The sequence below is a fragment of the Trachypithecus francoisi genome, unplaced genomic scaffold (assembly GCF_009764315.1).
Source record: "Trachypithecus francoisi isolate TF-2019V2 unplaced genomic scaffold, Tfra_2.0 Lachesis_group2, whole genome shotgun sequence".
Classification (NCBI taxonomy): domain Eukaryota; kingdom Metazoa; phylum Chordata; class Mammalia; order Primates; family Cercopithecidae; genus Trachypithecus; species Trachypithecus francoisi.
The window spans coordinates 55,677,308-55,704,463 of NW_022681465.1; the positions used below are offsets into that span (position 1 = coordinate 55,677,308).

Sequence of the window (27,156 nt, forward strand, 5' to 3'; positions counted from 1 at the left end):
TAATTTTTATGTATTTTTGTTAGAGACAGGGTTTCACGTGTTAGCCAGGATGGTCTCAATCTCTGGACCTCGTGATCCGCCTGTCTTGGCCTCCCAAAGTGCTGGGATTACAGGCGTGAGCCATCGCGCCTGGCCGGAATAATGCATCTTAACGACAACAGATAGGTTTAATGTCTGTGAGGTTTTCATGAATGTCCATTGTCAGGTCAAGAAAGTTCCACATTAGTTGTAGTTTTTTCAGTGTTTTTATTATGAAGGGGTGTTAAATCTTATGAAGAGCTTTTCCTGTCTATTGGGACTATCATGTAGTTTTTGATAAGGGAGATTAGATTAATTGGTTTCCAGATTTTAAAACCAAACCTGTATGCCTGAAATAAATCCAATAGTCATGATGTATAATCATTTGTTATATATTTCTCATTCCATGTACTTAGATTTCACTGAGGATTTTTATGTCTATAATCAAAAGATACAGGTCTGTGGTTTCTTTTCTTGTAATATATTTGCTTGGTTTTGGAGTGTTGAAATTTGGGGCCAAATAATGTGTTCTGTAGGGATATCCTGTGCATTTTAGGATGTTTAGCAGCATCCCTGGCTGCTAGCCATTAGATGTCATTAGAGCAGCTTATATATTAAGCTATTTATTTCACTATAAGTAAAGGTAATCACCACATGTTATCATTCTGTTATCATAAGAAGTTTTCTTTAAAAAAAAGGTTTTACAGTTTACCTTGGGTGGATTTTCTCACTCTTTCCTGAAATTTCCAATATCTTTTTGAAGTTGTGACCACTCCAAATAAAAACTATCCAAAATGACAAAAGCACTCACTTCTAACAACAAAAAGTTGATTCCTTTGAATTTCATAAATTTAGGAATCAGGTTAATTCTGTCATAATAAATATCTAACACCCTCACATTCTATTTATTTTGTTACACTATTTTTCTTTGAAACAAACTTAAACTCTCAAAATAACTTTAGAACCTCAAGTCTGCCTTAACAAAACTTCACTTAAATCATCCTTAAGAACAATTCCTGAAATGGCATATCTTCTCAGACTACCTAAAATTCTACTGTAATGGCACAAGGACCTTTAAATAAATACGTATCACGATTTTTATGAAACACGCAGCAATGTTTGTGAAAGAATTTGCTAAACAAGCCAACTCAAGTGAAATTTATTTTCCCCTTGATAACACAGCTTTTGAAATAAAAGTCCAAAACTTCAGCAGCATAAGGTATGTTTATAAAGTAATGCAACTGAATTTTTCATCTACAAGGAGAAAATTCATTTTTCCAAAGTAATCACCTTAAGAAGCAGCCGGGTGCGGTGACTCACACCTGTAGTCCCAGCACTTTGGGAGGCTGAGGTGGGTGGACCACAAGGTCAGGAGTTCAAGATCAGCCTAGGGAACATGACAAAACCCCATCTCTACTAAAAATACAAAAATTAGCCGGGCGTGGTGGTGTGTGCCTGTAGTCCCAGCTACTTGGGAGGCTGAGGCAGGAGAATCACTTGAACCGAGGAGGTGGAGGCTGCAGTGAGCCGAGATCATGCCACTGCACTCCAGCCTGGGCAACAGAGCGAGACTCTGTCTCAAAAAAAAAAAAAAAAAAAAGAAGCAATATTATTTTTGCAAAATATAAGAACTATAGAATTACTCTTTTAGAATGATCTTCAGAGTCAAATTACATGCCACTCATAAACACATTTCGTTTTTAGGCAAAACTAGAGTATCAGTTTGATCACCATCTTTATTAACTAATCTTGGTTTCCAATGACCTTTTGGCAATTTCCAGTGAAATACACCCTCATAGAATAAAGAATTCCTTCCTTCTTTCATTAATCCCGTATTAATACTATATATAATAATAACAATATATAATAAAAGCCTACTAGGTGCCAGGCTTATGCTGGATGCTGGGAATATATACAAAGGGGAGCACTTTGTGTCTTTTGGCTTTGGCTCCATGGAAGTACCCAACAGGTAGATTATATCATACACTAAGTCACTAGCAGAGCCAGTTTCCTGACCATCCTCCACCATCAATTATAAGAGGCAAAACGTTCAGCTTCACTCAATTTATCAAGAGGTTAACCTTCAGGTAATCTGAAAAGATGCTATTTTAATTTCAGTATATATAGACATCTTGTTTTATTGTTTGGTATTATTCTTACTTTGAATTAAATATGAGGAAGACAGGCCAGACGCGGAGGCTCACGCCTATAATCCCACCACTTTAGGAGGCCAGGGCGGGAGGATCACTTGAGGCCAGGAGTTCAAGAACAGCCTGGTCAAACCTGTCTCTACTAAAAATACAAAAAATTAGCTGGGCGTGGTGGCATGCACCTGTAATTCCAGCTACTCGGGAGATGGAGGCAGGAGAATTGCTTGAACCCAGGAGGTGGAGGCTGCAGTGAGCTGAGATCGCACCACTATACTCCAGCCTGGGCAACAGAGCTAGACTCCATCTAAAAAAAAAAGAAAAAAAAAAAAAATATATATATATATATATATATATGGTGAGGACACATATTTCCAGGTCCAAATTCATTTGCTTCTGAACACATCAGGGCCTGATTTTTAAGTTAGTTTCCTTACTCCAACATTAATACTTCTTTGGTTGGTGATATAGAACAGAAACACAAGTCTTAATGGGCAAGCTCTTTATCACTAATTCTACCTCACTTACAGGGTCCCTATCATTAACAAGTCAAACTAGTAGGTAGCTTGTCATCCCTTTTTTAAAAAGCCCCAACACCGCCAACCATATCGACTGATCTCTTTAATAAGTTTATTTTTGGAGCTTAAAGTAGAATCCAATGAGGGTATAATGCCGGGCTGACACTTTTTAAAATAAAACACTTTGGCCACACTGAAAAATGTCCAGATTAATACAATACCCAGGTTCAGAAATGAAACATCATTTGAACTCCACTATGCCACATCCATCCCCAATCTTTCCTCCTTTCCCTTCTTCCTCCTGGGAAGAAACCCTGCTTCTGAATTTTCTGTCACTCCCCTGCATGTTTTCACTTAATCCCTAAGTACACACATATTCTTAAGCAGTATAGAGTACGATTTCACATGTTTCTAACTTCATATAATGGTACGTACTGTGTGGCCTTCAGCAACTTTATTCTTGGCTTAATATACTGTTCATGAAATTTTAAGTATTGGTTATACATTAATAACTCTAGTTCATTCATTTTCACTGTTGTATAACATTACATTGCATAAACATAGCACAAAGATCCCTGATGGGCATTTAGATTGCTTTTAAATAGGATAAAATTGTTTCCAGAGAAATGATACTCTGTTCTAGTACCACACGGGAGAACACACATCAAAGACATTACAAAAAGAACCCCAAGGAACCTGCCTTTCTTCGACTCTCTCCAGCAACCTTGAACCAGCACCACACTTCCTTGTTTCCTAATTTATATTCTGTCATTTTGCTGAGATAGCACCTATCTTCCCTCCCACCTGTGCAGAATGGGACAGAGTTGATATATCCCAGATCAATATAATGGAGGGTGATTCTTGACAGAGCCAAAGACAAGGGGCTGGTGAAGGCGGAATGTAAAAAGACAAGAAAAGTATCCTCCTACTTTTTTCTATTCCACTGGTTATTAAACTAGTATTTTCCTAGAATGTCAATTATGAGCTTTTAAATTTCCAAAATCCACAGTTAATCACTCCTGTAAAAAGCTGTGTTAGCAGCTGGCCCTTTTCTAACTTTATGGTCTATGAAATAAGAAATGAAATCAAGAATAAGAAAGGTGGTAAAATTTTATGAATGCTTTTTAATACTATTTCTGGATAAAGTTAGTATAAAGCACAGTTTTGTAGTCAAAACTATAATATATCAAATAGCTATCATGAATACAATTTATTTGACAGAATTCTATCAATATATTTTTAATATTCTTCAGCAACAATACCAAACAGCTCATCCTTGCACCCTAGTATTCTATCAATAGCAGGCAAGCTTCTCTAAGTATAGTACTACCAAATTCAATTTAAGAAATGTTCATAATATAGCCTCCCCCTTTTTTTAATTTTGGAGGAATCACTCACTCAGGTTTGGAGAGCATTTTTTCCAAGTTGAATTCTTTGAGGTATTTTATGATGGCAGCCAAAGAGCAAATCACAGGCTTCTCTAAGTTAACAATGCCAGAAATAATTTGAGAACCTAGAAAACAGAATATATTAACTTGTTATTAAAAAATTTTTTTTAATTAATCAAATTTAAAAATGTAATAAATAGAATCATTAACTTATTACCATTATGAAACACAAATTTTAAGTAAAACTTTATGGTTATTGAAATAATAATTTAGACAATATCTCCTAAAATTGACCTTTGGAAAAATGTAAATCATTACTAATACCCAGGGCATGGGAAAAAAGGGCATTTTTCTGATGGTGGAATGAACCTTTTTTGGAGAACAGGGTATTTTTTCAAAACGTAAAATGTCCATCCCCTTTGCCTAGAAATACTCCAAACTGCATGTCGTGGATGTGTGTACAAGGAGGTGACTTGAAAAATCTTTTGGAGTATTAAAAAAACTAGAGGCCACCTAAATCAACATTAACAGTATAGTACTTAAGTAAAGTTTGGTAAATCCTGGTTATTATGTACCAACTAAACGGAATGACTTCCAGTTATCTGCACTGATATGGAAGGCCACCTATAACATGTTGCTAAGTGGGGGGAAAAAGTTGTCTGATCATTTTCATGTCTCACCACAAACACTGCAACAGCTTTCCATCTGCTCTCACTGCTTCATCCTTGCACCTACAGGGTATTCTTAACAGAGCAGCCAGAAGAATTCTTTTTAAAATGTATATCAGATCATTAGACTATTTTGCCCCAAAGTCCTCCAACATCCCCCAACTCATTGAGAGTAGAAGCCAAAGTCCTTACAGTGACCCTACACAATCTGCCTGCCATTTCTTCTTTATTTCTGAGCTCACCTCCTAATGTTCTCCCCATCAGTTACTCTGTTCCAGCACACAGACTACTTGCTATTCCTTAAACATGCCAAGCACCCTCCCACCTTAAGATATTTTGTGCTTACTGTTGTCTCTGCTTGAAATACTGTTTCTTCACATGTCTATGTGGCTTTTTCCCTTAACTCCTTCAGTCTCTATTCAAATCTTCGTTCAAGTGCCGTTTCTCAATGAGGCCTTTCTTTACCATCCTATTTAAAAGTTCAACCCACTCCCCTGCCTTATTTTTTTCATAGCATATATCACCTTCTAACACACTAGTTTACTTTATTGTCCATCTCTCACCATTAGAATGTAAACTCCAAAAGAGCAGGAATTTTTGTTTGTTTTATTCCTTATTGTATGCCCAATGCCTCACATATAAAATAGGCATTCAAAAAAATTAGCTCAACGAATAAATCCCAGCTATGTTAAACAAACACAGAGAACTATGTGTGTACGTTTATGTGTGGATGTGTGGATTTTTACACAAGGATATATGCCAAATTTTAATGATAATCCCTCCGACATACAAGCGGCAAGGGCAGAGGACAAGTTTGAGGGCAGGCACTTTACTTTTTTCTTTATATACGACTATGTTGTTTGACTTTCTTGCAATAAGCATTAATTACTTTTAAAAGTAAATATATATATATATATTACAAGATGTTCTCTACAAATCAGTAATATAAAACATCTTACGAATTTTAACTACAGGTGTTTATAAAACCAGAGTGTAAATGAAGTGCTAACAACACCTTTCCGTTCCACTGAGAATTTTATTTTCTTTTAACTTTCTAGCTTTGTTCCCCAGCAAATGTGATTAAGATGGTGTATCAATGTGTTAGAAGTAGCACTGCCTGTGGTAAAAATGACCAAATATCAATCAGTACATTATATCTGGACTGAGAAGAATTATAAATACCTGACCTCAGAGTTTTGGCCTTCTCTTAGTGCACTGACTTTTGTAACCGGGCATGTCTTCTGTAGAGATTGCAGCAAGAAATACGGTCTCCTCAAGGGCATGGAGCTTCTAAGCCAGGGTGCCGCTTATGCTCACTTGATGTGAGTCTCCTTCCTTCATACACTCTCCAGGGCACTGCCACAAAGACTGCTGTGAGGACTATCCCACTAAGGGGAACACATGCTCCACCTGCAAGGTGTGTTTTCTGGCCCATATCTTTTAAGTAAATCTGATACCACGAATGGGTCATCGTAGTCTTGGGATTTAATCAGGTCTTTAGCTGAACATAAGATGACCCCTTGGTAATACTGAATACTGGTGTTAGAAGTGGGATACACTTGGTTGGGCACCGTGGCTCATGCCTGTAATCCCAGCAACTTTGGCAGGCTGAGGTGGGAGGATCGCTTGAGCCCAGGAGTTCAAGACCAGCCTAGGGAACATGACAAAACCCCACCTCTATAAAAAATACAAAAATTAGCTGGGTGTGGTAGTGTATGCCTGTAGTCCCAGCTACTTGGGAGGCTGAGGTGGGAGGATTGCTTGAGTCCAAGAGGCAGAGGTTGCAGTGGGCTAAGATCACGCCACTGCACTCCAGCTGGGGTGACAGAGTGAGACCTTATTGAAAAAAATAAAAAGAAGTAGGATACATGCTCAGACACTTGATTCAATTTGACGAAGCCATCATGAAATTAAGAGACATGCTAACAAGACACTGATGCCTAGATGCAAGGAAATGCTAACCAGACACTGATGCTTAAATGGAGCAGTGACAGGGAGCTGATGATGAACGCTCTCTAGCATGTGACAGGGATAAATTTCCTCCATATGAGGTCTGATGAAGACCAGAGTGAAGCCAAGTTTATGCCAAGGGGGAAAATGTCTATTCACCTCACCATCCACAAAATGGACCCCAACATAAGCTGGACTGGCAGGAATGTGAGGCACAAATGAAAGTAAGCATTAATGCCTGATTGTGGACATGTGAATTAGACAAATAATGATTACCTAACATATTTCAACCCTGTCACTAACATTCTGGTGTTTTAATTTTGGCAACCAACATTTCAAAATGCTAGTCTTCATCAGAATATTTATCATCCAAACAGTCTACAAAATACAAAGATATTAATGAGCCATCTTTAAAGATAAGCAAAAAGGAAAGATGGTCAAAAACTCCTTCTACTCTAATGAATATGTCAAAACCATCAAGTTACTAGCTGGTCATAATTTTTTAAAAAGCTGCAATGGTTCTTTTTGTTTTTAGGAGACAGGGTCTCACTCCAGGCTGGACTACAATGGTGTGATAATAGCTCACTGCAGCCTCAAACTCCTGGGCTCAGGTGATCCTCCCCTGCCTCAGCCTAACCAGTAGCTGGGACTGCAGTGCAATAGTGTTTCTGATGAGCACAACAACAGTGAGATCTTCTTCTCCGACATATTTATAGTAACTACCTAGACATCATTAAATTGAGAATCATACTCACGCCTTTATCCAAATTTCCAATCAGTTCAACTTCAGGACCTACAGGGAAAATATTTACCTTTAATGTCAACTGTGTCTTTTGCATAAAACTCTGTAACTGCCTGGAAAGCATGGCTGTATTCAAAATAAATGTTATCCATCCTTTCAACTCGAATTCTGTCATCCTGCACACTGAAAGAAAAAAGGAAAATTTCAAAGGTAACTTATCTATTATCATGAAATGCTGGTATTTAGGTCTTGGAAAAAAGATATTTATTCCTTATTCTTTCCCAAGTTGAAGAAAGAAAGAGAAAGAAAGAGCTAAAGTTTCTCTGCCAAAAAGCTCTATTTCATAAAATATTAAAATGAATACTTTTTATTAACTGCTATTTTGTATCACCTAGCACGTTGTGAGTTCTTTATCATTATTTAAAAAGAAAAACTCATTGAAATTAGGGTCCATTATGTTACTAAATATGAAGGGAGAAAAACTGAAAAGCATCATTTCGATTTGATTACGTTATTTGTTTAAATACTCTAGCAACAGAATACAGCACTGAGTAACTCTTTCTTTGAGGGACTTTCTGCTAAATCTGTTTCTATCACAGTCTCCAGTCAAATATAGTAAATTAGGTTAACTCTCACTCTTTAAAGTGATTCTACAGTCCTTCTAAAAATATGTATAAAAATTTGCCTGAGTACATAAACAAAATCATATCATGCTGGGTACTGCATTTTTGTTTCCTATTTTTCTTGACTCCCTAATTCCTTCCTCCTTCTCTTCTTTACCACCTCACTCCCATGACTGTTATCTCTCATGTTAACAGCCTAGAATGAATCTCTCTATATTTTTTCATGTTCATATTTTGGTCACACACAAGCATATCTAATATATGCTCATTATATATTATGTTATTATAAAACTGAGATGATTTTATAAACATATTTCTGTGTCCTGTTCTCTTCACTTAATAATTCTTAAAAGTCCCTCCATAAAAATGACCTAGCTAAAACTCCTTCTTTTTAATGGCTGAAAAATATTTCATAGTATATAGATGCCACAATTTCTTCAACTATTTCTTTGTTGTTTGATATTCATTTGGTGTTAATGTTTTGTCACATGTTGCTTTAAAACATTTTTATTTAAAAATATAAAACTTTAGTTACAGCTGTAGTCTGCACATATCCCTCCCTAATCACATCCCTCTATGATTTCCAGAAGGAAACGCTGGCTAGGCACAGTGGCTCAACACCTGTAATCCCAGCACTTTGGGAGGCCAAGGCAAGAGGACTGCTTGACCTCAGGAATTTAAGACCAGCCTGGGCAACATGGCTCTCTCTACAAAAAACACAAAAATCAGCCAGGCATGGTAGCACATGCCTATAGTCCCAGCTACCTGGAAGGCTGACATGGGAGGATCACTCGAGCCTGGGGAGTCAAGGCTGCAGTGAGCTGTGATCACACCACTGCACTCCAGCCTGGGTAAGAGTGAAACTCTGCCTCAAATTTTTTTTAAAAATTAATAAAAGAAAAGAAGCAAATATTATCTTGAATGTGATGTATATTACCATGTATGTTTTCATTTTTTATAAAAAACTGTATCATTTCATGCTTTTCATTTTGTATGAGTGGTACTTTATCTTAACCATACAAATTGATTCTATACTCAATGTTACACTATTTCTAAGATTTATACATGAAGATATATGTACTTTTTAAATTTTAACTGCAGTTAAGTATTTTATTATTATATTTTCTAATAAATTTAAGATCTGCTTTCTGAATTTATTCACCAGAATTTATCTTTGTGGATAGTGTGAAGTTACAAATACAACTACGTTTTCCATATAACTAATGATCAAAGCAGCAATTAGAGAGCATTCCATATGTCTCTGCTGATTTATAATGTTACTTTCACTGCATATTGCACTTCTACATATGTCTTTGGCTTCTCCATGCTGTTCCACTGATCTTTTTGTCTATCTCTGAATCAGGACCACGGTCTCTTAATTTCCAGGGCTTGGCATCTATAGGTAAAGTGGCAAGGCCCCTACCTTGCTCTTCAAGATTGTCTTGGCTACTCCTGGACCTTTGATTTTCTTTGTAAATTTTAGGTTCACTTACATTCTGTCTTCACAAGAAACTTATTGTGATTATTTTATTTTATTTTACTTATTTATTTATTTAATTTATTTTTAGATAGAGTTTCACTCTGTTGCCTAGGCTGGAGTGCAGTGGTAATGGTACGATCAGGACTTACTGCGGCATCATCGACTTCCCAGGGTGTAGCAATCCTCCCTCATCAGCCCCAAGGAGCTAGGACTACAGGTATGTATTACCATGCCCAGCTAATTTTTTTCTATTTTTAGTAGATACGGGGTTTCGCCATGTTGCTCAGGCTGCTGTCAAACTCCTGGACTCAAGCGGTCTGCTTACCTTGGCCTCCCAAAGTGCTAGGATTATGGGCATTAGCCATTGCACCCAGCCCTTATTGGTAGTTTGATTCGATATGTAATGAATTAATTTAGAGAGAAATAACATCTTAGAGATATCACATTATCAAAGCTGGTATATTCCTCTATTCATGTCTATTATATCCAACAGTAATGTTCTGTAATTTTCTCCATGAAGGTTTTATATAGCTTTGGTTGTGCTCACTCTTAGATATGTACACATACCTCTCTCTTGTCTTTATCTGAAACAGAAACAGGTGTTGGGAGGGGCTTAGCATCAGGGGACTCTACTGCACATTAAAGTTAAAGAACCACTGACCTATACAAATAAAAGACTGGTGCTATAATGAAAATTAATAGATGATAGGAAAGAGTATTTACAAAGAGTATTCCCAAAGCAAAGGGTATTTCCTTTGGAAGCTTATCTTATGTATATTGATGTAGGTACATCTAATGATCCAAGTACATAAAAAGTGGTCTGTAAAGTAAAGCTATACTATAAACAACTGAGTTAAGATAATTTAGAAAGTTTCTCAATACTTTTTTCTTTGGCTCCCTATGCAGAACACTTTCTTGGTCTCTACAGAAAACCGAAAAAAGACTTGAAACCATCCCCAGCACCAAAATAAAGCAAGCTTTTTTCTATTTTTATGATTTTCCTTCCTGAGCAAGGAGATCGTATGAGTTGATTTAAAAGTTCAATTACAATGGCTTGTAATAAATAAACAATAGTGAAACTTTATTACCTATTTTGCTTAACAACTAGGTTAAAATTCAGAAAGAAGGATTTATGACAGAAAATCTATAGTTTATATATTTGTTTTTACTTCACAAAAACAGTTAAACAAATTCTCATGGGCATATGCCACATATCAATCACTCTTTCTTAGTTTACAATCTAAGACAACAGACAATAATGTGGTAGACATATGTAAAAGATACAGAAAATACATAAACACAAATGGCTATACCCCATCACAAAAGCAGAACACTCCCTCCCTCAACATTATGAAAAGTAGAAATAAATGTATCATTTTATCAATGTTACACATATTTGTAATTTTTTGGTATTTTTCTTGATATAATATTTTACTGAAATAATTGTTTTTTGTTATATTCAAGCAGTTTTTCTCTCCCTAAATCCTGCCATAAAAACAGAGAATTTAATAACCAAACTAAAACCCACAGATAACATGTACTACATTATGACTGCATCTCAAGATATTAAGAACCCTGAAATGCAAGGAGGTGGGATGAACAGTAAGACACAAATGCTATCAGCAACCATGTGAGAAGCAGCAGACAGAAGCAACAGAACTCTAACAATCGGAAAATAGGAACAACACAAAACAGCAACCAGGTACTAGCTGGAAAGTATAGCAGGATATTTTGAGGAGCTGAAATTGGGAGTGCAGGTTATACATTTGATAATAGTGACTACAAGGAGTCCACAGGAAGGCCTGAAGGGGCTTGAGAACACTAGGCCCTATGAACTCACAAAACCAATGGTGCAAAGCACTTTTTTAGGACAAATCTTACACTGAGGAAAAACTCCTATGAACAGAATCTAAAAAGAGGAGAAAAGGGATAACAGGGTAATTGTTAAAAAGACAAAAGTACTACAGAACAGAGCCAGGAGAAAATGAGCTGTCACATTTGCAAATACTGAACAGTATAGTATATAGCAAAACGAATGAATCGCAAAAATATCGTATTTTGCGAAAGAAATCAAGCCAAAAAATGTTAATATATACTGTAAAATATCCTGTATTTGAAATTCTGTAAAAGGTAAAACATACTGGTGGAAAATTAATAATTGCCTAGGGCCAGATGTGAAGGGAGGGAACCAACTGCAAAAGCACATGAGAAAGTTTGAGGGTAAAAGTATTCTTCCACATCTTGACTGTGATAGTGGTTACAAAATTGTGTAAAACTACCACTTACACTTACAGTTGTGTAAACTCTACACTTAAAAATGAATGGTTTATAAATAATACTTTGAGTTAAAAACCACTACCAGAACTCTGAAGTCAGAAAAGCTATTTTGAACCCACGCCTCTTCTAAAAGTTTGGGAAAATGAATTTGCATAAAAATGAGTAATAGAAAAGGACCAAACTCAAATCCTGTACAAAGTTATAATAAGAAATAAGAGAATAAGCACAATAACATCTCTACAGACAACAGAATGTTAGACATCTCCATAAAACATGAAAACCCTAACAAGTTAAAAAAATTATTAAGAAAACAAATTGGACTTAGAAAAACTCAGAAATGAATGGGCAGAACTCAGGAATTAGAGACAAAAGAAAAACTTCTCAGAACGAAGGATACACTAGAAGGAACACAACTGAATAAATACTACAGATAATAAAGATAAGAAGCAGGAAATGAAAGGGGGAAATTTTTTCAAAGTCAAAAAGAAATGAAAAAGGAGATCTGAAAGATTGGAAGAAAGTAACAAATAGAAAAGGCTGGCAAAGAAGATCTAAAACGTATATAAAAGGTGCTCCCAAGGTACAAACTTGGCAAAGAGGGCAAAGCAAAGAAATAGAAAAATAACTTGACACTATATATTTAAAAAGCACATCACATACCCGGGGAAATCAACCCATAATGACCACCACAATAAGAAATCTAGTAAAATTATTTCCAGCCAAAATGACAAGTTGTTTATAAAAGAAAGAAAAACAGAGTTGCCAAACTTTAACAGCAATGTTTTATGCTACAGACAATAGAGTAACATCTTTAAGATACTCAAAGAAATAAACTGTAAGTCAAGAATTTTACGCTTAGCCAATCTTCCATGTATAAATGCCACAGACGGCTATAACCAAAGTATGGTCACCAGACCAGTAGCATCACCACCACCTGGGGACTTGTTAGAAACACAGATTCTCAGGCCCCATCCCACATGTACTGAGCCAGAGAATCTGCCGGTGAGGCCCAGTACTCGGTGCTTTAACAAGCCTGCCAGGTAATTCTGATGCACACTAAGTTGTAAGAACAACTATGCTACAGAATAAATTTCAGACACCCAAAATGACTAGAAAGACATGGATACAAGAATTGACGGTGAGCATATACTACATATTTGCTTGGAGAACTAAGACTCAATGGAGACTATAAGAAAGACGGTATAGTACCTAATGGCTATATGCCCTGACGATGCAGATATATTACAACCCTGAAATAAATGGGGAAGAAATGGAAGACCAAAAGGAACGGCATTTTATAATATACAATTTTAATAATATAGATTCAGTAATGTGAGATAAAGCAAATTAAATACCTGATATTTGAAATGAGAAAATTAGAGTACTTACATAAGAACCAGGCTTGTCAACATGGTTGGGAAAAGGAGATATAGATGTCAGACTGTAAAAGTTAAATAAAAACTCTTCAGTCCTGAATTTGAATTAGAAGTTTTTTTTTTTTTTTTTTTTTTTTTGAGACGGAGTCTCGCTCTGTCGCCCAGGCTGGAGTGCAGTGGCCGGACCTCAGCTCACTGCAAGCTCTGCCTCCCGGGTTTATGCCATTCTCCTGCCTCAGCCTCCCGAGTAGCTGGGACTACAGGCGCCCGCCACCTCGCCCAGCTAGTTTTTTTTTGTATTTTTTAGTAGAGACGGGGTTTCATCTTGTTAGCCAGGATGGTCTCGATCTCCTGACCTCGTGATCCGCCCGTCTCTGCCTCCCAAAGTGCTGGGATTACAGGCTTGAGCCACCGTGCCCGGCCTAGAAGTATTTTTTAATGAGTTCTTAATATAATCTGACCTATCCAATAAATAGACTCCCTAGTTGCACAGGCTGTGGTTTAGAAATACCATTTCCTGGCCAGGCTGGGCGCAGTGGTATAGCTCTGAAACAAAAGTCTATTTGGGCCAGACCTGGTGGTTCACACCTGTAATCCCAGCACTTTGGGAGGCTGAGGTGTGCAGATCACGAGGACAAGAGATCGAGACCTTCCTGGCCAACATGGTGAAACCCCGTCTCTACTAAAAATATAAAAATTAGCTGGGTGTGGTGTCACGTGCCTGTAGTCCCAGCTATTCAGGCAGATGAGGCAGGAGAATTGCTTCAACCTGGGAGGTGGGAAGTTGCACTGAGCCAAGATGGCACCACTGCACTCCAGCCTGGTGACACAGTAAGACTCCATCTCAAAAAAAAAAAAAAAAAAAAAAAGAAAGAAAAGAAAAAGAAATACAATTTCCTACTAAAAGAAACTAGGGAGGGATTACTGGAGAAATGACTAACTCCAGGTCTGGGACTGAAAATGTTTAAGATGAGCCTAGACTATCTTGTTACACCAAAAAGCAAAAAAGCTACCAAAGATTACTAGCATCATGGCAAAATGGCACAGAAGTCAACTTGAAGAGACTCTCTTTGCCCAGTAACGGGCCATTTTGAGCACTGGGAAGAATAACAACTGCAATGAAGCCAAAACACATTAGATATGTTTAAACCCTTGGGTTCATAATGACACTTTAAAAAGCAAGACTGGCCGGGCGCGGTGGTTCAAGCCTGTAATCCCAGCACTTTGGGAGGCTGAGACGGGCGGATCACGAGGTCAGGAGATCGAGACCATCCTGGCTAATACGGTGAAACCCTGTCTCTACTTAAAAATACAAAAAACTAGCCGGGCGACGAGGTGGGCGCCTGTAGTCCCAGCTACTCGGGAGGCTGAGGCAGGAGAATGGCGTAAACCCGGGAGGCGGAGCTTGCAGTGAGCTGAGATCCGGCCACTGCACTCCAGCCTGGGTGGCAGAGCAAGACTCCGTCTCAAAAAAAAAAAAAAAAAAAAAGCAAGACTTGTTCGTCACTACTGAGTATCAATGACTACTCAATTCACAAGAAGAGAGATAATTATATGCCTCCTAATGAAAAAATAGAATCTATGAAGTTCTCTTCCTCTTCCATGAAAAAAAAAATCCTGAATTTTACTAAGCCTCTCAATTCAACTACCAATTTACAGAAAATACAGAGTAATATTTTAAAGTCTATGGAGATGTAATCAGCAAAATCCAGACTTTGGAAAACTCCACAAGAAAAGCAACTGAGTTTCTTCAAAAAAAGAAAAAAAAAGAAAACCAAAGGAGGTGGTAGGAATAAAAAGAGATGGAGAGGGAACCTGTAGATCAAGAAGCTTTAAAAGGTATTTTAATAAAAAGTCGGGCATAGTGGTATGCACCTGTAGTCCCAGCTACTCAGGGAGCTGAGGAGGGGGATCACTTGAGCCCAGGAGTTCTCAGCTCACCTGCACAACAAAGCAAGACCCTTGTCTCTAAAAATACAAATTTTAAAAATTTTGAAGACATTTAAAAAATAAACTGGCAAAATTAAACCATAAAGATACATACTTGGGTGACAAAACTACAAAGGAAATTAAGAAGGTGATAACAATGACAAATTAAGAAAGTGACAACAATGACAAAGTCATGGTTCCTCTGAGGGCTATGATAGCAAGGAGGCAGAGAGAGCTTCTAGAGTGACTGCCAAAACTCTATATCCTGGACTAGATAGTGGTTTCAGCAGCCTTCTTCTACATCTGTATTACACTGTTTCTTACATTTGTAACATATTTTAATTTTTTCAAATAAAACACAAATGATTCTAATTTTACTGACTTCTCCTAAAATTAAATTACTTCTGAAACTTTTACTTTTTACTTCAACCTAAGAGTCTGTTTGATCTCATAAGCAGCTACCAATGTTCCATCATCAAGCTGAATTTAGAAGTATTTTGATACAGGAAACTCAAACAACTCAATACCAAAAACACAAACAACCAGACTTAAAAATGGGCAAAGGAGCTGAATGAATGACCAATAGATATTAAAAAAAAAAAAAAAAAAAAAAAAAAAGCTCACGTTAATCATCAGGAAAATACAAATCAAATCAAAACCACAATTAGATATTTACCTCACTCCTGTTAGAATGGCTATTGTCACAAAGACAAAAAGTGTCGGTCAGGACACGAAGAGGTGCGAACTCTTACATACTGTTGGTGGGATTGTAAACTAAGATAACTCTTACAGAAAACAGTATGGAGGTTCTTTAAAAACTTAAAATAGACCTACTGGCTGGGCAGGATGGCTCACACCTATAGTCCCAACTACTTGGGAAGCTAAAGCTTGAGGCCAGGAGTTTCAGACTAGCCTAACCAACTAGCCTGTCTCTAAAACAATAATATAAATTAGCTGGGCATGGTGGAGTGCACTTGTAGTCCCAGCTACTCAGGAGGCTGAGGTGGGAAGGATCTCTTGAACCAAGGAGCTCCAGGCTGCAGTGAGCTATGATTATGCCATGGCATTCCAGCCTGGGTGACAAGGCAAGACGCCCTTTCTTAAAAGAAATTTTTATAATAAAAATAGAACTACTAGATGATCCAGCAATCTCACTACTGGATATACATCCAAAGGAAACAAACTCGGTATGTCAAAAAGATATCTGCTTCTCACATTTATTGCAGCACTATTCCCAACAGCCAAGTGATGGATTCAGCCTAAGTGTCCATCAGTGGATGAATGGATAATGAAAATGTGGCAAATGCACACAATGGAATACTATTCAGCTCCCCCAAAAATGAAACCCTGTCTTTGCAGTAAAATGGATGGAACTGAGGTCATTATGTTAGGTAAAATAAGCCAGTCACCAAAAGACGAATGTCACATGTTCTCACTCAACTGTGGGAGCTAAGAAAGTTGATCTCATAGAGGTAGAATAATGGTTACCAGAGCTTTGGGGAGGGAGGTAACAAGAGGCTGGTTAATAGCTACAAACATACAGTTAGATAGAAGGAATAAGTTCTAGTGTTTTATAGCACAGTAGGGTAGGAGTATAGTTATCAATAATTTATCGTATATTTCAAAACAGCTAGAAGATATTAAATGTCTGACATAAAGAAATGTTGTGTCTGAGGTGACAGGTATCCTAAACACCTGATTTTACAATTATATATTGTATACATAAATGAAAATATCACATGTACCCCATAAATATGTATAAATATTATGAATCAAGAATAAATATGTTTAAAAAAAAAAGTTGGCCGGGCGTGGTGGCTCAAGCCTGTAATCCCAGCACTTTGGGAGGCCGAGATGGGCGGATCACGAGGTCAGGAGATCGAGACCATCCTGGCTAACACTGTGAAACCCCGTCTCTACTAAAAAATACAAAAAACTAGCCGGGCGAGGTGGCGGGCGCCTGTAGTCCCAGCTACTCGGAAGGCTGAGGCAGGAGAATGGCGTGAACCCAGGAGGCGGAGCTTGCAGTGAGCTGAGATCCGGCCACTGCACTCCAGCCTGGGCGACAGAGCGAGACTCCGTCTCAAAAAAAAAATAAAATAAAATAAATAAATAAATAAAAGTTTCTCAAAAAAGGTGTTAGCACCAAGGCATGTACACAAATCACAGAGAATGCCTATGCACAAATAACTAAAAGTAGGCTATGAAACTTCCTCGCTATGAGAAAACACACAAAAGAAAATAGAGAAAACGCCAAAAGAGCAAAATATTTCAAAATAAAACATATACAGCAGTCAAAAGAAAAAAAGGTGTTAGACAGGCACAGAGTCTCACACCCGTAATCACAGCTACTCAGGAGGCTGAGGCAGGAGGATCACTTGAGGCCAGGAGTTTGAGACCAGCCTGGCAAAATAGCAAAACCCAATCTCTGCAAAAACAAAAAAGATAGTTGCCAGATACTATCATAAAAGTTAGACACGGGAGAGAAATAAAAAAAAAACTTCCACTTAGAGCACTTCAACAAGTTTTCTTGTAAGTTAAGAATCGACCTTTAGAACAAATAAATCATAAAGAGGAATTTCTCTAAATGAAAGTTTACTGAGGAATGTTCTATTTAATAAAGAAATAAATACAAAGCAGTTGAAAGATATGTGTGGGGTGGGGAAAACTGGCATTTTTCATTAGTCAACACAATTCTGAAATACAGTCTACATAACACTTTTAAACATTCACAGGCATTTCTACCAGCCACTCTTATGGCTCATAGTGAATGACAGAATGATCACTTTTAAAAATGCTTAGCAGACATTTACGGAGTGCTTACTGCACGTTACCCCTCAAGCCCTTGCACCACACTGCTGTCAGAGAGAGCACTAAAGATGAAGACACTGCACTTGCCCTCTGACTCCTTCAATAGCTCCCCATTCCTGTGATGAGGAAAAGTGCTTCCATGTATGATATGGTTGGGATTTGTGTCCCTGCCCAAATCTCGTATCAAATTGTAATCCCCAGCGCTGGAGCAGGGACCTGGTGGGAGGCGACTGGATCATGGGAGTGAACTTCCCCCTTGCTCTTCTTGTGACAGTGAGTTCTCATGAGATTTGCTTGTTTGAAAGTGTGTGGCAACTCCCCCTCTCTCTTCCTCTTGCTCCAGTCATGTAGGACTTGCCTGCTTCCCCTTCACCTTCTGCCATGATTGTAAGTTTCCTGAGGCCTCCCTAGCCACGATTCCTGTACAGTCTGTGGAACTCTGAACCAATTAAACCTCTTTTCTTTATAAATTACCCAGTCTCTGGTAGTTCTTTATAGCAGCACACGAACAAACTAATACAACAGAGCACATTTAAAATTATCTAACAAAATGAACACCACCCGCTGCCCACCACTGTCATAGAGCTTACTTTCTAGTAGGGTTAAGCAGAAAATAATAAAGAAAAATAATAATAATGTTAAAAAGTAATTTTTTATGGTGATCTGACCCCCTCACCTCCCTCCTGTCTCCATTCAAAAGTCGTCATATCAGTGAAACCTTCCCCAATCACCTTGTGTGAAATGACTGCTCACTACAATCCATGAGGATGGGGACTTTTGTCAGTGTTATTTCTGCTGTATTCAATGCCTGGAACAGTGCCTGGCATAAAACAGGTACTCAACCTAGAGAGTATTGCTCAATAAAGGAATGAATGAGTACAAGCTCCAGAACTACAGCTCTCCTTGCTGTGGGCGGCATTATTCCCATTTTAAAAATGAGTAAACTGAGCTTGAGACATTAAGTACAACATCCAAAGTCATGAAGAGATAACAGATTAATAGATATTCAAATCAAGAGTAGCTAGCTCCAAAGGCTTTATCTGTTCTACTACAAGCCTAGACAGGCATAAGCTGACTCGGGAAGAAACCGAAGAGGGAGGAGATTCTCCCATCCGTGGTGCTGAAGAAGGATTTTTCTACCTTAATCCACTAGGGAGAGAGTATCAGACTAACTACTGCAAAGTTCTTATCAATCTTTATCTTCCTGTAGACTTCCTTAATACCTGGATTTTTAGAAGTCTGCAATAAAGTTATTTAACAACTCAAAAAGGCGTGACCTTACATGAGCTCCACAATGTTTTTAGACAAGTTCCTAGAGTGAACACAAGAGGCAGCTGGTTACTCAATTACAGTTCTAATTAAAATTTTGTTTGATAAGCAGATAAGGATTTAGAAACCCATTAAGTTTGATAAAAATGGACTTGTCACTTATCCTTGAGGCTTTCCTGGAAGTGTTACAAGAATGTTAAATTCATCGTTCTGCAATCTGTATATTAAACCATCTTCACACAAGTATTTTTTCAAACTGGATGAAGTTATAAAATCTCCTATCTCTATTTTCCTAGATTTCTTAATTAAAGAACATTATGGTAAATTCAAATCACTGTATCTCTGAAACAAAAGTCTATTTGGGCCAGAGGTGATGGCTCACGCCTGTAATCTCAGCCCTTTGGGAGGCTGAGGCGGGCGGATCGCCTGAGGTCAGGAGTTCCAGACCAGCCTGGCCAACATGGTGAAACCCTGTCTCTACTAAAAATACAAAAATTAGCCAAGTGTGGTGGTGGGCACCTGTAATCCCAGCTACCTGGAAGGCTGAGGCAGGAGAATCGCTTGAACCTGGAAGGTGGAGGTTACAGTGAGCCAAGATTGCACCACCACACTCTAGCCTGGGCAACAGAGTGTGACTCCTTCTCAAAGAAAAGAAAAAAAAAAAGTCTATTTGAAATCCTGCAATTCTGCACACACGCAAAACATCCTACCAGAATTCTGTCAAACAGATTTTACGAAAATTTCTACTTTAACCTTTTCATATGTAACATGCCTCTCTGTTGCTGAAGGTATGTTTTTGAAAAATTAAAGGGTAATAAACCTTACAGAACTGTCAGTCTTGATTTCCTCAAACTGCAGTCTGTGGGACACCGGCATCAGAATCACCTGCAAAGCACACTGGAAGCACAGATTCCAACTCCAAAGGTGCAAAATCTGAATTCAGCAGGAAGTTAGAGGAGAGCGAGCATTTTCAACAGGTTTCCCGGGGTAAGTCACAGGCAAACTGCAGAATGAGAACAGCAGGCAACAAGAACAATACCAGTAGCCACCACAGGACTGGAGTAAAAATGGATGGAAATCTGCTCCAAAGACATGTATCCAATGGTAGTCTATGATTCAGCTGCTTTAGTAGAGGTGGACAGTAAATACCATTGCATCAAAAAAATTAAGTTATCTATGATTATATAATTGACCCAGGTCTAAAAAATTATAAAACCACACTCCCTTGACCACTCGCTACAGAGGCTATTTGTGCTGTGGGGCTGAAGACTCCTGAATGGAGAGGAGCCTGAACAGAAGATGTGCTCCTCCCAGGGTGGCAACTTCCCTTCTGCCCTTGTTGGTGGGACTAACAACAGGACAGTCATCTTGGTCTCTCAGTCATCACACAGGGCATGCCAAGCTAGACTGTTTTAAATTAAAGCTTCTAATTAAAAAAAAAAAAATCCTTTTCACACGTAACATGGCTCTCTGTTGCCTACTATATTGCTTTTGAAAAATTAGATGCTCTCTCGGCAAGTGTTGAGCCCACATTAAAACAAGGGAACTTCAGAACCAATAATATCTTTTAACGTCTACCTGGAAATAAAACTGGTGACTCTCTGGCATCATATAACAGACCACCAACAGAGATTCTGAACTAATGTTCCACTGTGAACAAACAAATGTCAGCTTACCAATTTCATGATCTATACTGACTTCAGAAACTCATAGACAAAAAGAGCCTTGTTAAAGGCAGATAATATCCTCTGGGAAAACTCACAAGGCTTCCTCTGACAGTGAACTCATTGGTAATAATAACACTGATGAGTTCCAAGCTGAGTAATTCATTCTCTCCTCTGAAGACAGAATGAAACAGGGTTCTTGACTGAGTAGGACAGACAAGGTAACCTGGCTTTAATGTCTCCAAATTAGACTTACTATGAAACTCATTAATTTTATCAGTACTCACAGTAGGGAACAATCACCACTTTCTTAGAAGACTAAGGGCATTATTTGAAATTATAATTCTAAAACCAACCACTAGAACAAAACCAAACAAAAAAAAAATCCAAAGAAAACAGATCACATCGTGAAAGATTTAGAAGATATAAAAATAGAAAGTATAACACAAAATAATATAGATAAACTAATATCAAATGTATCTGACATATTAAAAGGCTAAATTCACCTATTAGAAGAAAATTAAATTATTAAGATTGGATCACAGAGGAAAAAAAAAAAAACCAAAAATTCTATGCTACAAACAGGATTGTAACTCAAAGTAATTCAGAAAGGTTACAACTTTAAAAGACGGCTGAAAAACAACTGCCTAGAGGTATATGTTAGGTAAATACAAATAAAAAGAAAGTATTAGATCAAATCTTATCAGGAAAAATAAAATTCAGAACAAAAACCATTAAAACAGGACAAAGACAGGTATTTTTATAATAGTAAAAGGGACAGGATGGAAGAAACTCTTTACCCCATAACCTTTTTAAAATACTTTTCATTTTTTGAACTAAAATATACAACTTATTAAAAAAATAAAATGGCATATTAGAAAAGAGAAAAAAGAGAAAAAAATGGATTACAGGATTTATGCAGGAGCTCCCAGAAGGAGATGCTGTTCTTCTCCCTGGACTAGAACCCTGCAGGCTGGGAGTCCGGACACAGTGCCGGAGCATCCCGCCACCTTGTGGAACACCAGGAGGCAGCCAACACAGGAGGAGAGGAAAGAGCAGAGCCCCTACATCCAGCCAAGCCAGATTCTAGCCACGCCCGATTCCAGCCTGCCCTCAAGCTTTTCACTTATGAGCCAACAGCTTCATTTTCAACTAAAAATTTTTTCAAGAAAAACTCATTAGAAAGTGTAGTGCTGGCCAGGCGTGGTGGCTCACACCTGTAATCCCAACATGTGGGAGGCCGAGACAGGCAGATCACTTGAGGTCAGGAGTTCAAGACCAGCCTGGCCAATAGGGTGAAACTCTGTCTCTACTAAAAATACAACAATAGCTGGGTATGGTGGTGCAGGCCTGTAGTCCCAGCCACTCAGGAGGCTAAGGCAGGAGAATCACTTGAACCCAGGAGGCGGAGGTTGCAGTGAGCTGAGATCACACCACTGGGCTCCAGCCCGGGCAACAGAATGAGACTCCATGTCAAAAAAAAAAGAAAAGAAAAGAAAAGAAAATGTAGTATTTTCAAAAAGGGGTCTCCTGCTGTCCAGAGAAGGAAAGAGAGACATAATCGCATAGCTTCTTAGGATGGCAGCCCCTACTGAAGTCCACATGGCCCAATAGTGAACCAAGGTGAGAAAGACCCAGTTTGACAGTTAGCTGGTGAGTCCTCTTCAGAACAAGCCAACAAGGAGACACAGCACCTGTGAGAGGTTCTGGAGGCCTGAAAAATCCCTCCTTACCAACAGAGGTGAAAGGGCCTTAGCCAAGTTACCACAACGGATTGAAAACTAAAAGCAGATTTAGGGCCCAGGCTTCTTCAGGCTTAAAGAGGCCTGAGGTGAAGAAACACACCAGGACCTATCCGCAAAGGAGAGGCCTGTTTGGGAGCAAGGGAGGATTGAGAATTTCCCCACTATGGAACTCCATGGGGCCTCAGACTCCAGGCTAGCACAGTGGGAGTTGGGCTGTTCAAAAGGCTGAGAGAGACAGGAGGTATTATCATAAGGCAGGAAGTCTAAACTGGGTAAACTCGTGTTGTTCTAAAATTTTTTTCTAGTTTTTTCTATACTTTTGATTATACCTTTGCTTCTTTTGTAATGGTTGGTTTTGGTTTTGTTGTTTTTAAAGGTAAAACTCTACCAAAAAAAATTGTAGTCTGTCTTGGCAAACCTGAAGGGAAAGTACCTCTGTCTGCAATGAGGTTAAAAACGCTAAGAGGATCAGCGACCAACTGGGAAACCAAAGGAAAGGGGAATACTTGAAGGGGGAGGGAATGGCAGAGAGGTCAAGGGCTGAGAGAAGACACTCATTTCTGCCTGTTGTCATCATCGTCCAGCTCTTGGTCCTTGATCCTAGAAATCTTTTCTAAGGACAGAATTCTTTAGTAACAATATTTTAAAACCCCCATCCTTTCTTAATCTTTCAGCCCCTCACAATTCCAAGTCTTTTTACCACCAATCCACACATACTATACCCCAGACCTATGCACATATTCTCAGTTAACAAGTGGGCCAAGGCTCACCTCCTCTAAGACGCTTTCCCAGAAGAATAACCACATGTGAGGACAACCCATGCTTTCTGCTGGACACCAGGGCTGTGGTTTGTAAAGAAATACCTTCATAAATAAAGCTGCTTTGTTTTAAACACAGATGCTTTGTCAGAAACTTTACCACCAGAGAGAAATTCAGACTGTAATATGCATTATAAGGGAAAGAAATTTCATAAAACATTAGCCAAAATAATTTTAATTGTGCTATAAAATATTACGCCTTTTGCAGTCAAAAGCAGAGGTGAAGGAAGGGAATAGCTGCCCCCTCGTGTGTTTTTCCTGAGAGGCTGTAAGACAGTGTGTGCTTTAGAGCCAGGAAGTCTGTATCAAATTCCAGTTTTGCCACTTAGTAATTGTATAACCTAGACAAGCAACTTAACATCTCTGAGCCTCAGTCTTCTCATCTATAAAATCTGTAGTAAAATAATAGCAGCATCCTCACAAGGGTGTTTATGAGGATTAAGTCAGTCAACAAACATAAAGCCTTTAAAACAGTATCTAATACACAGGGTTATATTACTACTGTTGGTTAAGAATCAGAGATAGATAGCAGGAGTCATGTGCTCAAAGGAAAAGAAGGGGGAGAGCTTTAGAATAGATGTAATTGGGTAAGAGAGGCACAAAGTCAAAAAGCTACCAGCATTAAGGAATATTTTCAGTAGCCACAAATTTTGCCTCTAATAGCACCTTTTTCACTCCAGGAGAACAGAAGATAAAGGATAGGAAAAGCTACTAATGTGTGATTTCAGAAACAACTGCCACTGCCCAAAATACCACCTCATCTACCTCTGATACCTGAAATACCTTTAAAAGCATTTCATTTCACAAGAAGAAAGAAAAGAACTTCTTGAAGATCATTTAAATTACAGTCCTCAAATATGAGAAAACCAAAGGTACAGAAAGGCTTATCTATACTGAAGTTATTATTAAACATAATAAAAATTAACAAAAGTTGCTAAAAACTCTTAGAATTGATTACTTAAGATTGTACCAGCTGTGCAGTATTTATGAGCTTTACCAAATGCTCCACAAATTCCATTAGCTCAGGGTACACACACACACACACACACACACACCCCTATTTTATATTCATCGCTAATGGGGATCTACTAGGAAGAAGCTGACATGGTAGATTTCTAGAGCTCCCATCCCACCCTTTATTTCTAATATGTGATAAATATAATAACTTCTGCAAAAAAAGAAAAAGAGGGTCCAGTGTCACGGCTCACACCTGTAATCCCAGCACTCTGGGAGGCCAAGGAGGGTGGATCAGTTGAAGTCAGGAGTTTGAGACCAGCCTGGCCAACATGGTGAAACCCTGTCTCTACTAAAAATACAAAAATTAGCCAGACGTGGTGGTGGGCGCCTGTAATCCCAGCTATTCAAGAGGGTGAGGCAAGAAAATTGCTTGAACCCGGGAGGTGGAGGTTGCAGTAAACCAAGATCCTGCCACCGTACTCCAGCCTGGGTGACAGAGAGAGACTCTCAGAAAAAGATAAAAGAAAAAGAGAGACCTAAAAACATTTTTTAAATGACATCCTATAAAGTCAAAGTCTAAAATATCTAATGTATGAACATAAAATTCTAGGTCATTTTTCAAAGTCAAATCCAAAACAAAACCTTTGATCAAGGCCAAGAGTTTGAGACCAGCTTGGGCAACATAAGTGGGAGTCCATCTCCACAAGAAAATCTATACCCCAGCTACTTGCAGGGCTGAGAGGATCACTTGGGCCCAGGAGTTCAAGGATGCAGAGAGCTATGATCATGCCAGTGAACTCACCTGGGTGAAAGAGCGAGATCCCGTCTCTAAAAAAAATTAAAAATTTTTAATTAAAAACAAAGACAAAATGAAGCCTTTGGCACCAAGATAATTTAATGCATATAAAAGTCTTTTCTATAAACAGTGTGGAAACAACTGGTAAATGTACAAAGAAAAAGGGAACCTCAATCCCTGCCTCACATCATGATACCCCAAAGTTAAATCCAACTATTTAATACATTAAAAGTAAAAGCTAAAACTATAGAACTAAAATAAAATAGGAGAAAGTGTTCATGATATTGGAGTAGGTAAAGATTTCTTAAGATACAAAAAGCACTAGTAACCATAAAAGAAGACACTGATGCATCTGACTTCACCAAATTAAAATCTTCTGTTTTTCCAAGGTCATAATCAGGAAAATTAAAAGGCAAGCCATACACTGGGAGTAAATATTCACAACACCTATAACTGACAAAGGATTTTTATTCAGAATGTATAAAGAATTCTTATAACTAAAAAATATGTAATCCAAGTCTTAAAATGGGCAAAAGAGACATGTAAATGAATAGCCAACAGGCACATGAAAACATCACTAGTCATCAAGAAAAAGCAAATTAAAAATAAAACATGACACTATACATTAACTGTAATAGCTCAAGTTTAAAAGACTGACAAGAGTCGGCAAGGATGTGCAGCAACTACAGCTTTCACATACTGCGGAGGGGAGGATAAACTACTCCGAAACCCACTTTGGCTGTTACATTTTTGTTGTTTTTTTGAAACAAGATCTTGTTCTGCCTCCCAGGCTGGAGTGCAGGGGCATTTATGGCTCACTGTAGCCTCAACCTCCGGGGCTCAAGCCATCCTTTCACCTCAGCCTTCTGAGTAGTTAGGCCTATAGGCTTGTGCCACCACACCTGGTTAAATTTTTTTTTTTTTTTTTTTTTTTTTTTTTGTAGAGCCAGGGTCTCACTGTGTTACCTAGGCTGGTCTCAAGCTTCTGAGCTCAAGTAGTCCTCTCACCTTGGTCTCCCAAAGTGCTGGGATTATAGGTGTGAGCCACTGTGCCTGGTCTGGCTGTTTCTTATAGTTAATACATACTTACCCACATAATCCAGCAATTCCACTCCTAATTGTTTGAAGAAAATAAAAATATAGATCTGTGAGAAGACTAGTACACAAATGTTAGTAACTTTAATGAAAATAGCCAAAAGCTGAAAACCCAAATGTTCAGCAAGTAAACAAATAAACAAATGTTGGTATATGCACATGACGCAACACAACTGAGTGATAAAAAGGAATGAACTACTGATACACTCAACAACATGGATGAATTTCATAGGCATTATGCTGAGTAAAAGGAGCCGGACACAAAAAAAGTATGCACTGTACTGACTCCATTTATGTGAAATTTGAAAACAGTCTAAACTATCCTATAGTGACAGGAATCAGATCAGTAGTTGCTTGGAGTGGGAGGTGGAGGTGGGGAGAAAACGACTGCAAAAAAGGCACAGGGAACGTTTTGGGAAGATGAAATGTTCTAGATCTTAATTTGGGTGGTAGTTACATTGATGTGTGTATCTGTCAAAATTGATTGACTCATCTACTTAAAATGTATAAATTTTATTGCGTATAAATTATACTTGATTAAAATTGATTAAAAATAAAACTTTTTATATTTGCCATATGTAATTTATACCTAAAGATTTTCTATTAAAAAGTCTGGAAAAAAGAAAACAAATTCCTGTGCAAATGTATACTCCAAATATATTTTTGGCATAAGATTCTAATTCTGGTACTTACTCAGCAAAAAGCAATGGTGAGAAATATCTCTTGTTTTAAAGAAAACTATTTAACTTCAAAAAGTATATTCTATATTTACATGCATCAAGATGATAATAGTCTAAATGTCATCCCTTATATATTTAATATATGACACAATCATTCTAACACATGGTGAATCTTTTAAAAATAATTTATGCTTCCTGTGACTCA

General features: G+C 38.1%; 1 protein-coding gene across 4 annotated transcripts in view; it reads right to left on the bottom strand.

Moving 5' to 3' along the window:
- Positions 1 to 27,156, bottom strand: part of MSH3 (mutS homolog 3) — a 235,572-nt gene that overhangs the window by 154,324 nt on the left and 54,092 nt on the right. For all 4 annotated transcript variants that reach the window (XM_033179257.1, XM_033179256.1, XM_033179255.1 and 1 more), the window contains exons 9-10: positions 7,502 to 7,614; positions 4,082 to 4,196 (exon numbers count right to left, since the gene is read on the bottom strand). In XM_033179257.1, coding sequence (XP_033035148.1) covers positions 4,082 to 4,196; positions 7,502 to 7,614 — 228 coding nt within the window. The remainder of the gene's footprint in view (positions 1 to 4,081; positions 4,197 to 7,501; positions 7,615 to 27,156) is intronic.